Genomic DNA, 18,123 nt, shown 5'->3' with positions numbered 1-18,123 from the left:
TTTGAAGTAGCATCATACATAAAGAAAAAATAGAGGCACATATATGTTTCACATAAAAGCTCAGAATTAAATCCCTTCTATACTGAAACATTCATAAACTATTTGTTACATATTGAAGATAAACATGATCAAGTCTGGACTGCAAAATGTGCACTTATAAGTACAACATGAACATTACATATTTCGTGGTAATTGTACTTGTTAAAAAAAAAGGTAATTATAAGCATTTTTTTCAGTTGTCTTCAAAATAATGGTGTTAAAAAGATGCCAGGTGAGTCTTGATCATTCTCATTCAGATATTCCAAATCAAAAGATGTCACTGAAGTACTGCACTGGATTTTGGATTTTGTTCCCAACTGGGATGATTAGTGAGCTCATACCAATTCAGGCTGGAATTTTCAAGGAAAGGTACAGGATACCTTTAGCAACCAATCCTCTGACAAGTGTTCAAAACCTTACAACTTCACACTAACCATTTTTATGATTAACATTTTTCTTGGTAGATAAGTAACAGTCGTGCAAAAAGTTTCAGGGAAAAGTAAAACATACAGTATGGCTGCCGGTCTGGACTTAAGACCTGGATGTCCATCGGCGAATATAGGGCAGACAATATTTCTCTCCTTTTCTCTCCTGTCCTTTTGTTACAGGCATGAATGGAGCGCGTTTGCCAGTCCGTCCAATACAAAGTATCCCCAGACAACGTCAGTGCAAAGGGATGAGTAAGACTACCTTCAACAACTTTTTGCCTAGATGAAAGAAAGAGCAAGGATTAAAAATGCATTGCTTCCACTTGTTACCACACAGTAAAAAAATCTGGCTTTGTAAAAATTCATATAGGAATCATCTTCATTTAACAAATTCACTGCACCAAGAGATTCACCTAATGATAAACATGATAATCAGACTGAAAAATGTAAAACAAGACTTTGCCTCTTCATAGCAATAAGGACACAAATATACTGGATTTCATAGAGACATGGAATCTAATTCAGCTCTACACTGACCTCTGAAAGGCCACACCAAAGTTACTTAACAGGGCTGTGCAAATAGCCAAACACAATTGTCTTTTAGAAGAAACACAGGTCCAAAGAGTGCTCCTCCAATTAAAGCATAACTTTTTTTGTCTCCCTATGCAATGTATGACATCTTTGCCCAGGACTTCACTTGTACTCAGTCCTTTCTTGTAGCAGGAAAGGAAGAAACGACCCTGAGGGTCTCTTTAAATTACCCCTATTAACTTGGTCAGCAGCAGAAACAAACGTTTTTCACATTATCTTTCTAAATGTAGAGCAAGGGTCAGTTATATTTTTTCTAAAAGTAAATATTTATAATTAATATAAATTAGAAACATTTCAGATGTTTTTCATTCAGCCACATCTCTTCTGGGGCTGAATATATTTTCACATTGGTTATTAGCTGAACTGAAAGCCACAAAACACATGACATTTCCAACATGTTTTCTAAACTCATAGGATTCAAAAATGTATATGTATTGCAATAAATTTGTATAATTTAGATTCAGTAGTTTTGAAGACATTTACTAAGTCAGTGAAAACATAGTCGACAATTCCTCAGTCAAAACAATATGAGCTCAGTTTTCACAAAATTAATGGATTTTGTGTATGCATAAACACAAACGCATACCATACACACACTTTCCAAACCAGTGTTCTGACACAGCAAACCAATATTCAAACTTTTTCATCATACAACTTTGAGAAAGCTGAAGTCTCAGCATCATCCTGAAGAAAAGCAAGGAACATATTTTTCTTACACCTATATTCAAATCTGCATTTAAATTGTTTCCATTGAAGAGATTAAAGAAAAAAAACAAAAACCAGCTAACATTTGGCAGGGAAAGGATTCTGTTTCATTCTGAGTAGCACAAGTAACATTTGCATTTTCCAGGGCTGGGGGGAATATAAAAAGTACCCCCAAAATTCTTCATATGTATTCAGACATGTACAAATTTAAAACACACTGACACATGTAAAAAAGTATTTGCAAATACATGTATATCCTAGTTTTCGGCCAGGATAGAGTTAATTTTCATAAGAAGCTGGGAGGGGACACAGCCAAGATGGGTGACCCAAACTAGCCAAAGGGGTATTGCATACCATATGATGTCATGCTCAGTATATAAAGGGGGCTGGCTGGGGAGGAGCTGCTGCTCTGGGACAGGCTGGGCATCAAGTTTTGAGGCGGTGAGCAAATTGCATTGTGTATCACCCACTTTGTGTATTCTTTTATTAGTATTGTTGTTATTTTCCTGTTCCTTTGCTGTCCCAGTAAACTGTCCTTATCCCAACCCATGAGTTTTATCTTTTTCTTCTGATTCTCCTCCCCATCCCACCGGCGGGCAGGGGGAGTGAGTGACCAGTCACATGGTGCTTAGGTGCCGGCTAGGGCTAAACCATGGCAATGTACAAAGCAGGCAATGTGGAAAAAAGAAAACAAAATTATTCTTCTTCTTTCTATTCTAGACATAAAATTGAAACTGCTCTAAAATTTCTGTCCTTCAAATTATCACTACTTCTCTCACCAGAAAACACAACAGAATAAATAGAAATACTGATTTCACTTTCTCTTTCCACTCTCACCTTTGCTGTTGCTTCTTTACTAGTAAGGGCAGTGGCTGTATTCTAGTATCATAGCAGCTGGTTTCCACTATAAATTGCCCCTATTTGTACCATTCTTAGATATCAAGTCTCCTCTTCTCCTGTAATTACATCCCTTGAAACAGTTCCAGCTATGCGCTTGCAAATTGAAGCTTGCTAAGATGTAAGTAATAGGCAGATTACTCCAGTAACATTAATCCACCATCCAGAATGCAAATTTCCTTATTATTTGAATTCTGAAGTGATTCTGGGATGGGAGGCATAGAACCATTTGAAACACCATAATATTTCTTTATTGACAACTCTGGGTAAAACTTATTTTGCTCTTTGTTTAAGGAACAGAAGCAACCTCTGAAGTTATCATCTAGTTTGCAGTGAAGTCTAGTTTGAAACCAGAACCTAAGAGTCCGAACTTCACAGACTTCTGTTGCAACATTGATCAGTGGAAGGGAAAAAAGAATAAATAAAAATTTAATTTTAAAAGAGTTAAAATTAAGATCAATATTCGTGACACTTTATTAATATGCATAACATTTGAAGAAGGAAGTTTTACCATGTGGTAACAATATACACAACTAAATGACATCAAGCTATTATTTTGGACAACGCCTAAAAGTCCACATACAGTTAGACACAATGAATTTCCAGAATGCATCCTGCATAGGAATATCCTGACATCAAGTGTGCATTTACACCTTCCAGCAATTGAGTAAAATATGTAAGAACTGTAGACCAGTGAGCTAATTTTTTTTTTAAAGCAAAATACATTAACTTTTCCTAAAATACTGTTTCATTTATGGTTCAATAGAAAACTGCTTTGGAGGTGGTAGACACGCACTAATTATTACAAAGTAATTTGGACACATTGCTATAATTTGTGTATTCAAATGCTTGCTCCCTTTCAGGTGGCCTGTCTCCAACTTAAAATAAGCAAAATAAATTTTACTTACAAATTACAACTTTAATTTTTTACACATACATACAAGTAAAGTTTATATAATTCGTATGTGCATGATAATTGCAGAATCAGCCTGGAAACCTTGCCCTCTGCCACTCGCGCCCAAATCAAAGAAATATATTCATGTTGTACTGTATGAAAATTTCTCCTAGATTTTGAATTTTGAAAGAGCATTTTCTTTCTGTCTATGAACCTGCAGCCAGTCTTTGAGCTACCACTCCCTTCTGTAAAGGCGTTTTCCCTTGTCTTATACTTCTGACTATCAGTCACTACTTGTCACTTACTACAATGCCACCATTATCTAGCTCTTACATAGTGCTCTCAAAGGAACTTAAGAGCGTTTCATAAAGGATGTCAATATTGCTATTCCTCTTTTATGAGTGTGAAAATCAGGCACAGAATGCACCTCAGTGAAAAAATTGAAAAACACCATGGAAAATGCAGTGTTTTTTTAGGGGGAGGCATATTTTTTTATTACACAGATATGCATAAAATAAAACTCCAACTTTTTATCAAAGCAAAATCATTTCATATCACAGACATTAAAAATGAAATAATGAAAATTAAAATGTCATTTTACACTATCTGAAGACAGCACACTTGGGCGGGAGCCACCAACCAAAACTTCCATACTGTGCTTTCTACCAAGCTTCAGGAAAATCTGCTTCCTGCACACTTGCAGTCTGAAGTAAGCTGAATTTGGTTAATTTATAGTCATGCCACAAAGCACATCTTTGGATGGGGCCAAGGACAAGTGTGTGTCAACGTATATTTCCTGTTGAAAAAAAAATACAGTAACAATACTGTAAAACCCCAGTGACTAGTTAAATGTTAGATTGCCTAGAGCCAAGGATAAGCATCTCCAACTATTTTCAAGACAACTATAAGCCTAAAAATGAAAAATCCTTCTGTACAAGGCAGCTATAAACAGTCTATAGTGAAATACTGATAGAAATATTCTTACTTTTAAAACCAGTTTTATCGGATACAAGGCTATTTTACTTTTTGCAAGGCTATTAACAATCGTATTTAAAAAGAAAAATAAGGTATTGGCATTATTCTAGATTACTGAAAAGAAATACCTCAGTTCAAAATGAATGCAGGGAGTGAGAAATAACTTACACCACATTATTGCCTAAAGGAAACTTACCTAAAGGAACCATCCAGATTTGCCCTATGAATGAAACTCAGTTTTGCATCAGCCCAGTAAAGTTTCTGCTCATCAAGATCTATTGTGAGTCCGTTTGGCCAATAAATATCTGAATCAACAATTATTTTTCGTGTGCTGCTGTCCATTCCTGCCCGTTCTATTCTGGGTGTTTCACCCCAGTCAGTCCAATACATGTATCTGAAAAAGAAAGCAGAATTGCACACAAATTAAGTCACGATACATGCTAGTTAGCTTTAGGAACAGAAGGGCTAGCAGCTCTTTGCAAGGCTGTAAGTGTACATATATAGTGTGGTATATATACAGAAATGTATATCCCCAAAACTTTAACATACTTATTAACATACTTACTAATGTAAATCAAATCACAGTTCGAGAGAGTACAAAAAGAGTCCTTTATGACAGCATCTCTCACAAGCATTGCCTCTGCATAATGTATTATCATTCTCTTTCAGTGTTCGGCAGCACCTGATTGTCATAAGTATACACAACTGTCATCCTTGCATGGCCAATAATTACAAGTTAATATCCTAAATCACATTCTGAAGCAACTAATTACCTATTCAAGCAGGCAATGACCACAGCTGAACTTCCTTTTGCAAGTCTGTACACAGAAAAGTATAAAATCAAATGCCCTCAAATTTGTTTCTGTCGATAAACACATGATGAATCCGTGCAGACTTAAAATGACATTAGATTAAATTTTTGGGTGCTTTTTTTCCCCTTCCTGTCCATGTCCCAATTTCCCTGTCACTCCACCTACAGGCAATTTAAGTAGCCTGAATAGAGATATTAACAGCACTTATCAATTGGAAAGGGCCAGATCAAAATGTGGCAAGTCACACAACGTCTGCATGAAAAGTTGAGACTGTACAGTTAGGAGAAAAATTGTCTGATCAGAATAGGACAGTCAGTTCCCAGCTGGTAAATATTACCCCGTGTACTATATCCAGGTTACAAATTCAGCATGCCAGGGGTGCAAATACAACACAGCCGATCCCTTGCACAGCTACCTCAGGCCAGTCAGAGAAATGATACTGCTTTCCCAATGAATGTAAATTGCCATTCATTTTGGTTTTCCTTAACAAGTCAGTCTGTAATTTGTGGCAGCTCAAACTGTGGGGGGAAGCAGCTATTGACAAACAACGGAAGCCAGAGAAAAGCAGACATAAAAGAAACTGTCTACGCAATCAGCTGGTGAATCAGACTGTGAAACTGATCCAGCCAAATACTCATTTTTGGTCAGGTCAATTCAGTGCTCTGATCCAGCTCACCTGCACTAGCTTGAAGTATTCAAAGGACACCCTGAGCCACCTCTACAGGAATGAAGATGGACAAAAGATGCACTGTTGAATTAAGAAAAACCTGGCTATTAAAGGCGACTTTGGCCTGTATCATATGGCTAGGTCAGTTCCACACTGATTCACGTATTGAAATGTATAAATGCAGACTAAAAAGCTTAGACCAAAATCAGAAATCCCATGACAGTTACTTAAAAGTAAAAACAAAGGAGACAAAACTAGCTATGCCCAACTAAACCTTAAAAGCAGGTTAAAATAAAAAGGATGAAAAAATATCCCCAAAATTACCCTCGAGCAAAATTCCTCTCCTCAAGCCTCCCATTAAAATTGCAGCCTACCCTGAAGCTCAACGCATTCAAATGAAGGGGGAAAAAAGTCTGTAAGACAAAGGGCCCTCATGGCTTTTCTATGATATTAAACAACCTCCAGCTCAAGAGGCTGTCCTCCTCAAAAAAACTGTTGCCTAATTTCATAGGTGATGTGTGTTTATCATTGGCCACACAGAGACTGCTAGACAAAAGTAGTACTTTCAACTTCACGCATTAATTTGCCACAGGAAAATGACATCCCTATGTTTTAGCTGGTTAACAGGTACCAAGCTCAATCCTCATCAATGCCTGTGTCATTCAAAGTTCTAAAACTACACCGTATTAGCAAAGTAACTGTACCGCGAAGGAAGGCTAGCAGGATGAAGATGCACTTAGACAACAGGTAGAAAACAATCTGAATGCAAGTAGTGGTCTTTCAAAGAACTTCTCTCCCAGCTGGACTTTTTTAACACAACATATAGAACACTATTATTATTGCCCTGCCACCACCTCATCCTGATTGTAGGATGTCTCTGCAATCCTGTAAGTATCATAAAGCTGATCTTCCTGGTGAACTTTAAAGACTCTGCAGTAATCAAGCACCTACGGAAGTAATGGTTTCATTCCCCTCACGCTACAAAGCACCCTCATGATCCCTCATAGGAAAGCATACCTAGCAATGGAATGGCAAAAGCAATTCTTTTCTCCATTTAACCTCCTCCCCTTTTCCAACAGGTTTCCACCCTTTCAGCAGGCAGCAGGTGCTGAATTGCCATGAATTATAGGAAATCAGCTCTGGTTTGGGGATCTCTTAACACATCAAGATGCTGAACTGGGAGTTTGGATATACATTATAAGAAGAGATCAGCTGTTCCTGCAGCAGCAGTGGGAGTCTCTGGTCTACTTAAACCCATGCTGCTGCCAAATGGAGGGGTTCCTTCCCTGGTTCCTACCCTGGTACTGACATTAGCACCCTATGAGGAAAAGAAACAAAAAACTTTCAGTTACATTAGCAAATGATCAGTCTAACCAATGGTCCCACAGCAGTGGTGCTTAAACAGAAGGAACAAATAAAGGCAGCAGCCACACAGCTGAAGCCACCTATGAAACTTCCCCAGAGAAAGAGGCATTAATTTCCAACTGCCCATAGATAAGTCACAAATTAAGCCTTGGACTCTACAATTAGCTAGGACAGTCCTTTTCATCCCTCTTCTCCCAGCGTAACATCTAGGCTGTTCTGACATTTTTTGGTCAACAGAAGGCACAACAAAGCATTGGACATCAGACTGTAACAGGCCATAAAATGTCATGTTTTAAATCCACGCCTGTGTGGGATTTTCAAGAGTGCACAAAGTGTCAAGCTTTCCTTTTTTTTTACCCTCCTCTATTTTGAGTAACAAAGCTAGTTCAAACCAAATTAAGTACAAACAACATCCTGGCTGAGACACCATACAGTGAGATTCAGCTGAAGACAGAAACTTCCTGGGCAAGTTATAAATCCTAGAGAAAAAAAAAATCCATGGTTATTACGGAAAGAATGACACAAGCTTAGCTAAAGCAGCACCGCAAACTTAACTGGAACAATAACACCACAAGATAAAAATTTGAGGGAAAGGGGGAAGCTTCCTTGATGTGATTAGTTATCTGTTTAAGAAAATGAGTCTTCTGTCAACACTACTGAAATCTGCTTGCATTAGCCAGGTTCATAGAGAAAGAGCCATACAGGAAAAACAGTGGAGAAATTAAGTATTGTAGTAATGTCCAGTAATAGCCATTATGTCTTACACTTTGCATCTTCCAAATGCCCCCAGGACACAGGATCAATTCTTACACAAACAGCAGTTATTTTTGGTTGGGGCTTTATGGGCAGGGGGAGGATGTAGCAAAAAGCTCAAAGTGGCTTCTCAGAGAAAAAAAAATCAGCCTGCACACTGTAAAAGTTTATATGGGAGGAACTGATTTAAATCAATCTGATTTAAATTAACCTTAATTAATAGAGTTTAAAGCTGTTAAGATTGCCTAACTCAGGAGCCTGCAGTGGTAACTGACACATTATTTCTGCAGAAGAAAAAATAAAAGGTCTTTTTCTTTAAACATGCTTAGTAGTCCACATTTCTCATTGACCTCAACAAAAACCAAGCACTTTGAAACAGTCTAGACATCATCAATGTTTCTGAGACAGCTAATGGTTCAGGACTGATTTTTTTGCTTTTCAAATATAACCTTATTTGCTGGTGTCCAATACATTAACAATCCCTATCATTTTCATTTCACTATTAAAAAATTGGATATTCAGCCCAGATAAGGTTTCAGGAAAATTCAGTAGAATATGCAAAGAATCTCAGCCCAGTACTACCTGAGCTATTAAACGCTCCCTGCTTTGGAAGCCTGTTGAAAAGATATATACTGAATAATAATGCACCTATTTGGGTAGTTTTTTGTTTGGTTTATTCTGTTGTTGGAGGTGGTGGTTTTAAATGTAAATTACACAGTTTTAAATGTCTCTGGGCCAGGGCATACCATAATAACTGTAAGGAGCTAAAACTATCAAAACCAGTATTTGGTATCTTAGTACATTTTAGATTGACCATGTTCTTAGGACTGAGATTTGACATCCCAGGAGTTTTGTATTCCACCTGGATTGCAACAGGTCAATAAAAACGTAACAGCACTGAGACTATAAAAGAAAATGAAAACATCAATTCCTAAAGAGCTATTAAAAAAAAAAAAAGCCATTGTGAGCAAAAGTCACTGCTGAGTAGATATCACAAATCAATAGTCTTAAACAAACAAACCAAACCAAACCCCACAAAAAAAATCAGCACTAGAGAAGCACCAAACAGCAAAAACCAATCAGACCCAGGACAAACTCTTGGGTTACTTTATTCAGTTCCTCGGAGATGCTTAAGTGTCTTCTCCCTTACTGGGTTTTAACGTTTAACTCCAGGCTTTCAAGGGAAAATAGGAAGGGGGGCAGCGGGGGAGAAGAGATTAACATCTAAAAATAATTTCACAAGAATTGCACCAATTCTGTCCCTAAACTGAATTGCATTTTGCTACACCAAAGAAACCAGCAGGAACAAAGCAGAGCAAAAGCCAAAGCTTCATCAGGAAGAAGACATAGATGTAAGATTCTTTCTGAACACACAACCACTAACAGTTCATCCAGTCCACCATCCAGAAGTACTCTACTCAATGGAGTTCATAAAATTCAGTTACTGCTCTATTAGCAAGCACAGTAGCTGCAAGCTTCACTACCAAGCTTTCTAGTCAGAGGACAATTAAATAAATGCAGTTCAACTTCAGTAAACAAGTCACTGAGGTTTGGCACATACTTAATTGCCACATCAGGGCTTAAATGGTGCTTCAGTACTATCAGAAGAATGGGTCTGAAAGCCAGCTTGCAAAAATAAACAGGTTTTAAAGTTACTAAACTGCGCCCCAGTGGTCTCTTTTTTTCTTTTTTTTTTTTTCCCTTTTTTTCCTTTTTTTTTTCTTTTGCGTGCTTAACTTATTTTAAAATTCCAGGTGCAGGAGCAAAAACAGGATGAAGACCATACTTCCCCTCAGTTTCAAAGCTGCAGGTCATTTCTTGTTTCCTGGCGCTTCATCTCTCTTGTCATCATTTTTGCAAAGACTAGAAATCATGGTCATGCCCTCAAAGACCAGCCGATCAGTCATCTGAGCTGGAAGGTATCACGGACATAATAAAAAGCAGCCAACATTGCCCAAATTCTTTTTCCACCTCCCAAAATGCAGTACAGTTGCCAAGCCTTACATAACCTGCTTATACAAAAGGGGCCAGTTGTACAGATGATGTAAATCAGCCCAAACTTCTCCAATTTCAACAATGTTCTCGAACTTATACAAGCCCAGGGCACAAAACAGGAGTTTACAGGATATTGATATGAAGTTTAGATTCCTGCACATTTAAAAATTACTTCCTCCATACCACCTTTAAAAGTACAAACACAACTGCAAAATGAAATGGCAACAATTGTTTACATAAGAGAAAAGAATGGCTACCTTGCATAGCATTAAGTTGCAAATTACTTACTCAAGTCACCTCTTTATTTTTTTCAAGCACTAAACTCTGAGACCTGGAAGCTCTTGACAAACATTACATCAAACCCCAAAATATGCCACAGTAGGTAACCATCACAACTAATCATACCGTATTCAAAGATAAGTATTTAAAGCAAAGCAAACAAAACCCCCGAGAACCACACTTCTCCACTAGTTTTCCTACAACGTCTTTTATTCTGAAAGGCTTATTCTTTTAAATATATACTATTTGGCAACTGAGTACAAAGAGGAAAAAGATAATTGCCTTTCAACTGATGGATGCTGAAGTATTATTGCAATGAAGTGCTTGCAAGGAAAGAGCACATCTTTCCCTGCTCACCCTTGTGAGGAGTAAGACATCCTAGTGATTTCTCGAAGGTAAAAAAGCACACATTCAATACAGCTTCAACAGCCTGTTAAAAAGTCAGGTTACATGACACTGTGAAGCTGAAGAATCCTTGAGAAGATTTCCAAACACATTAAGCTACAGAAGGAGGGCAGCAGTAAGGAGATATTTGCCACACTACTCAGGAGGGTTAGGAAGAGACTTTTCAACTTGGAATGCAATATTACTGCAAATACCTCTGATAATGTTTAGAAAAAGAAACTGCATTGGTAGGATTTCCTGGGGGGGGGAAAGGAGTTGCACATGCTTTGTGTGTTATGCACTTTCCCCCTAAAAGAATGTCCAGCACATTTGTATGCAAAAACTCTACAGAAAACAGAAAATCAATTATAAGAAGATAAAATGATCCCTCATAACTGCTCCTCACAGTCACTAGCTAAGGTACAAGAGATAATGCAATATAACTTTTTCTTCCCAGACATTTCTGAGGAAAGATAAAGAAATATTATATATAAAGAAATTATTTCATATTGAAAGCACTTCACAACCAATTCAGCATTATACCACCACTCTAGGGTTGCAGAAAACAAGGTATGGAAAGGACCTTATGAGGTCATGAGTCCTGCACCAGAAAGGTTGCTTTTTCGTAGAATCATTGAATTCCTGAGGTTGGAGGGGACCTCTGGAGATTGTCTTCTGCAACCCAAAGCAGAATCAACCACAGCAGGTTACCCAGGACCTTGTCCAAACAGGTTCTGAATATATCTAAGGTTGGAGACTCCACAATCTCTCTGGGCAATCTGTTGCAGTGATTCATCACTCTCTCAGTAGAGAAGTGGTTTGGTTTTTTTTTTATTTAAGTGAACTTCCTCTATTTCAGTTTGTGCCTATTGCCTCCAGTCCTTTCACTGGATACCACTGAGTAAAGTCTGGCTCCATCATCTTTACTCCTTCACATCTCCTATTTATACACATTACTAAGATCCCCATGAGCCTTCTCTTTTCCAGGGTAAACAACCTCAACTCAATCAGCCTTGCCTTCTATGGTGGATGCTCCAATCCCTTAATCATCTTTGTGGCCCTTTGTTAGGCTCATACCAGCATGCCCACATCTCTCTTGCGCTGAGGAACTCAGAACTAGACACAGTACTCCAGGGGTGGCCTCATCAGCACTGAGTAGGGGGGAAGACTCACCTCCCTCTGTGCTGGCAGCACTCCTTCTAATGAAGCCCAAGATGCTGTTGGCTTTCTTTGCAGCAAGGGCATATTGCTGGCTCATATTCAGTTCATTGACCCCAGGTCCTCTTCTTCTTTCAAAAAATATGATTTATTTTAGGAAAGGGAAAAATAGTCAAAATTTCACTATATTCAACCCATTTTAAGACACACTGCAGCAACTCAAAAGTCAGGGGCATCCTCTTCTCAAAAGGTGCAGAATGAACTGTTGAACTCTCTCTCCATTAGCTTGTGAGATCCCTCCCATCTTCTGCTGTTTACAGGTAGACCCAGTCATGGCTTCTGACTTAACTACCTCTACCTAAAGTTAAGCCTAGATTTCTTCCTCAGTCCATAAGGAACATTGGATTGAAGCGTGTCAGGACAGTCCAAGAAATTATGTCTACACATTGTACTGACTTAACGTAGGACAGGGGTCCAGCAAACGTATTGAACAGTAATTGTGCAAGTAAGGTGCTCGTTGCTCTCTTACCCACAGATCTCACAACTGCCCTTAAACATTTAGCTCAGGCCAATGCATTTTATCTATTTCAGTGTGCTGATGCAGTTTAACTCAATGTTTGGGAAAACAGTACACTCAAACAACAGCCAACAATTTGTCAAGACATGCAATCTAAGTATGTGCATTTGCACACTTATAATTTTGAAGACTATTTAACAAACAAAACCCTGTTCAAGTACCCATTCAACAGGTTATGTGGAATAATTCTTATTCGGCTTATACTATCGCTTAATTTTACATGAAAAATTGGAAATGTGTTTTGGGTTAAACCAAAGCCACCCATTCATGACAAACAGAATAGTGCCAGTCCAGCCAGACCAACACGTCATATATGTCATGATTTCCGCACTGCCTCTGTGCAGCTATAAACTGCACCCATCAAGTCCTCTAATCAAAGAGGATCCCAGCCTCCAGCATCTCTTTGGTCTCAGAGCCAAAGCTTGAAGACCAAAGCTAGATTCCTGACTTCACCTGAGAAACTAATGCAACACACACTGGCACTGAAACAACCAAAGCCATCCTGTTGTTCCTTCTGTTCCCTTAAGAAATGGTATAGAAATTAAAAAGATAAGAATACCATGATTCCCCAGCCACTTAAGAAGACTAAACATGTACAGGGCAAAGAAGCCTCAGTCTCCAGGACTCATGATATGAGGAATCACAGAACTTGTAGCAAAAAAAAAAAAGTTCTAAAAGAGGAGTGAATTCAATGGGGTTATTAAGGATGTCTACACATTTCTACCTCTTCCCCATACAATTCCAGCTGGGAGTGGGGGAGAAGTAAACCACTTTTTTGTGCCATCTCTGAACAGGTAGCTCTGCTCTCAAATGAAGCAAATGGTCTTCAAACAATTTATGCTCTTTGGACATGTCTATAAGCAGGAAAAGGGAGAAACAAGCAAAGAAGCCAATTAAACATTTATGGAAAGGCTGTCACCATCAAGGGCATCCATCTGAAAATTACAGTAAATAACACTTCCCACAAGATCTTCAAGTTTCTCATGCATGAGACTATTTGCAGCTATTTGGCCACACAAGATATCAAAAGCTTTCCAACTCCCAGAAATTACAGCCATACCAAGATACTGGATATGACTTGTAACCAATTTTACGGTTGAGTACTTTTCTTACATTCTAAGAAAACAACTATGCTACTCATATATTCATCCTCATTACAGTGTTTCAAATAATTAACCAAAAGCTTCAAAATAATTTTGTACTTGAAATTAATTACTAGAGACACACAGGATATAAACTAATCTCTAACTTTCAAGGCAGCTACAAACATGTTTCACTCAAAACTGGGGCACCTTCTGCATTTTAACTGAGTAGCCATGAGTGAAAGTAGGAGTTGCTAAAAAGCATAATCTTTACACATACTATGCTTGATGTTTTTCTTCTCCAGTATTTGCAACAGTCACAAGTTTCTATTCAGTATTCCCCCTCCTCTCAGCTGTTCCAAAGGAGGTAAGATGATATACTGTTAAAAACATTTCACCATTCACAGGCATTTAAGTCAAAATATTCAAAGCCTCAGTCTACTGCAGCTCATACATCAGGCTTCAGCATACAGATCCAATGATTTCAACACAGAAAGCCAACATGCTTAACTTTAAGTACAAGGTCCTGGTGAATCAGAAAGAAACACCCCTGCAGTTTTAAGTGCTGCTATAAACACAGTTGTGAGCTATGTAAGTACAGCTATAGGTCTGGTTCGTGGTTTTGCTGTGACACTGGGGAAACGCTGGATTAACAACTAGGCATGTCGGAAGCTTTTAATTTTAGACTGAACTGAGAGCTTTCTAATCTGATAGCTGTCCCTTCTAAATCCATTTTTTAATATCATAGCTGTCATATTTAGTCATCCAATCCTTTCCTTCCTTCAGTGCCAAATATACTTTAGGTCAATGACAGTCATTGCTTGCAGATTTTGGCTAATTTGCCATAAGCAACCTGAAGCTGGGCTATGGCACATACTTCCCTGATGCTGTTCAGAACCTGATTAGACTTGGTTTAACCTCTAAACTAATGGCCATTCAGCAGAATGCCAAAACTGATGACCAAGAGCTTTATCCTTCACACTCAATATTTTTTTATTGCTGTTTTCTAATGTGCATCTTATTTCCTTTCCCCAAAGCCTCTGCTATTCCAAAAGGGGAAGACTGCTCCACAAATGAAGTTGGCTTCTGCGCTAGTCTGCTGGTGCTGTCACTGCCCAACAGACCCACACCATGTCATGAAAGACATGTTAAGAACTAAAATAAGGGCAGAAATGTAGAAAGAGGTTTGGAGCTTTCCTTCAGCCAGTCAAATCAATTCAAAGGTCCTTGCTCTCCTCCTCCAGGAACATCATTTCGACAAACCCCACCAGAGCTAGCATGCCAGCTCAGGTATGGCCAATGCAACAACCCCAGTGAAGACTGCTGTTACACACACACAAAAAAACCCACAAGACAGCATGGGTTTTTTGGAGGCAATCAATTTTTATTTTTCTTTAAAATAACCATTTCACAGATGTCTGATTGAGCTCTTTGTGTTCCAGCAAACAGAGGGGGGCAGAAACTGTCTGTTGAATAAGCCAAACCATAGAAAATACGGCCTAAACTTGAACAGTAAGCTTGCTCCAGAAAATATCACAGCAGCCACCACACAACTAGGAACAAATTCAAAATTTATATTAACCAAAGTAGATGTTTCTAATACATTGTAGACTTCAAAAACGTGAACTAACTACTTCATTAGCACTTAGCAGTGAAAATGAGATATAAGGATTATGGATATGCTACAGTGTCTCAGAATCAGAGCCCTGTGTTACAGGTTGAAGGTAGCAAGCCTTGAGATTTAGATTTAGAGGTCCTAGATTTAATCACCCTTGTCAACACACATTCTAGGCTCTTCAGGTCTAAGACCTTCCCTACAGGACTGAGAATTAACTCATTTGTTTTGGCTATGCATTCACACATTCTTTTGAAAATTTCTTTTCAGGAAACTGAAGTTTGCTTGCCTTGACACATGATAAGGACTTGCTTCTGAAATGCATTCCTGCTTCTTCACACAACGTTCATGATATTTAGGTTCTTTTCACTGTGTTGCACAGAATTTGAGCTATCTCCTTAGCTGGTCTTGAGTAAAATCTTTACATACAATAACTTAAGTTTTGCTAGAAGTTGCTGTCCTGAAAACACAGAAATACTTATGCAAAAGCTGCAATCTCAAACACCAACGCTACTGAATCCCCCATCAGCAGTCCACCTAGCAAAAATGTATAGAAATGGTAATGTTCTCCAAAACAGTGCCAAGCATTTTAGCCCTCTTAATGTCTTCCACTAAATAAACTCAGCTTCACATAACCTACACCAGGTCTGGGATCTGGATGTTCAGAACAAAATGTCAGTGAATTTGCAGAAAAATGTTTTGTACTCTCCTCTGTCTGCATAGTTTACCCTTAATTTCACGTAAGCTGAATAACTAGTTTATCACATATTCTGCCTCTTTTGATTCCTAGAATATATAGCGGATCCAGCAAGAAAGCTTTAAGGTGGGAAAGAATGTCATGTTACAAACTAAGCAACTGCCTCTTAATTATGATACTATCTCAAAGCATCTGAAAATCCTGTACAATTACTGATTTTCACTAGCTCTGGGAAGAGTAGAGACCCACAGATGATCCGCAATAGTCTCTCACAGCTTGCCTCAAAAGAAAGAAATTTGAGAAATGCTCTGAATGATTGTTGGGGCAGATGACAAGGGCATCTCTCTTTCAAGTTATAACCTTCAGATAAGCATTGCCTTTAAAGAAGTAAGGTAGGTTGAGTGTGGAAATGATGAAACTCTCTTTAAAAATGTCATTACGCCAAAAACATCCAACTTACTATTTAGCAAGCCTGCCAAAACATTCAAAAAAATCATACTTTTGAATGTCAGCTGGAAATGACAGAAAAACAGGCTCCGAAAGGAATCTCTAAAAGTCAGCTAGTCCATCTCCCACACCCTAAGATTTGGTCATTACACCTATAACATTTCTGAGAGATGATCACTGTTTATTCAATATGTTCTCCTCTATTCTCTCAAACTAGTCTATGTCTTGAAGTCATACAGTCAAAATGGAATAAAACCTATTTATTAGGCAAACACGCCACTGGGCATAACATCCCACTGCAAACACCACAACATGAAATGGTGTCCTCCGTCCATCTCTGCAGAACAGTCTTATTAAAGCTAAATGAGAAGAGAAGGTGTCACCAATCTGCACAAGGACATGTTATTTTGTCAACAGAAGGAAATTAGATTTAACACAGAACATTCTTGATAAACCCATGTTTGAGTACTACTAGTATCAGCTAAGCATTTACAGACTGCTTATTTGTCCCATTTTTCTTCTGGAAACTGAAGTTGACTGGCCTATACCGAATCATAGAATCATAGAATGGTTTGGGTTGGAAAGGATCTCAAAGATCATCTAGTTCCAACCCCCTGCCATGGGCAGGGACACCTTCCACTAGACCATGTTGCCCAAAGCCTCATCCAACCTGGTCTTAAACACTTCCAGGGATGGGGCCTCCACAACCTCTCTGGGCAACCTGTTCCAGTGCCTCGCCACTCTAACAGTAAAGAATTTCTTTCTAACATCCAATCTAAATCGACCCTCCTTCAGCTTAAACCCATTACCCCTTGTCCTGTCACTACACTCCCTGATAAACAGTCCCTCACCATCTTTCCTGTAGGCCCCCTTCAGGTACTGGAAAGCTGCAGTTAGATCTCTGCAGAGCCTTCTTTTCTCCAGGCTGAACAACCCCAACTCTCTCAGCCTGTCCTCATAGAAGAGGTGCTCCAGCTCTCTGATCAGCTTCGTGGCCCTCCTCTGGACTCTCTCCAACATCTCGATGTCTCTCTTGTACTGGGGCCCCCAGAGCTGGACGCAGTACTCCAGGTGGGGTCTCACAAGAGCATTTTCTAAGCTTCCCCATACTTCTCTAGAAGAAACTTCTAAAAGGCCAAAATCACATCTGTCGAAATTGAAAGCAAACGGATTGAAAGCAAACGTCTAGCAACTTCAAGACTGCATCAACCAGTTTTAAGAATCCTCGTCTAAATTTCATCAGATTTAATGATCCAGAAAAAATCCCACAAACTTACTCAAGTGCTCTATATCTGTTCTCTTCTATTTTAGCACAAATTCTTACTGTTCTGTCAGTTGTAATAACTGCATAAGCCACCTGATCACTAAAACTTATTAACATAAAGACAAATGAAAACGTACTAAATGGTTCTTTTTTCCTACTGTCGTCCACTTTCCTTCCCCAGAAAATACCAGTACACAAGGAACAACTGGTTCTAGGGGAGCTCAAACTCAGAGCCTGCTGTGCCTAAATCAAATGTAATGATCACTGCTTCACAGATCCACCTATGAAATATTTCAGAACTACCATGTGAAATGAAGTGGTTGTAAAAGCAAATTAAATTTGAATTTTTTATTCCACAAATACACAAAATGTATTATTTTTTGGCTTATTAAGTTTACTATATTAGATAGTTATTTGGGTAAACTTGTCTTGAATTCAATAGCACCCTTGTGCAATACTGGATTTTGTCACTTTTACCCAGAAGAGTAGCTCTATGGA

At 38.6% G+C, this 18,123-nt stretch overlaps 1 protein-coding gene across 5 annotated transcripts in view; it reads right to left on the bottom strand.

Annotated features, from left to right (window-relative positions):
* Nucleotides 1-18,123, bottom strand: part of LRP5 (LDL receptor related protein 5) — a 254,917-nt gene that overhangs the window by 124,769 nt on the left and 112,025 nt on the right. For all 5 annotated transcript variants that reach the window (XM_054826766.1, XM_054826769.1, XM_054826770.1 and 2 more), the window contains 2 exons: nt 4,727-4,924; nt 550-746 (listed from right to left, as the gene is read on the bottom strand). In XM_054826766.1, coding sequence (XP_054682741.1) covers nt 550-746; nt 4,727-4,924 — 395 coding nt within the window. The remainder of the gene's footprint in view (nt 1-549; nt 747-4,726; nt 4,925-18,123) is intronic.

Source organism: Grus americana, chromosome 5 (genome assembly GCF_028858705.1).
Source record: "Grus americana isolate bGruAme1 chromosome 5, bGruAme1.mat, whole genome shotgun sequence".
NCBI classification, from domain to species: Eukaryota; Metazoa; Chordata; class Aves; order Gruiformes; family Gruidae; genus Grus; species Grus americana.
This window is presented reverse-complemented; position numbering and strand designations above follow the sequence as displayed.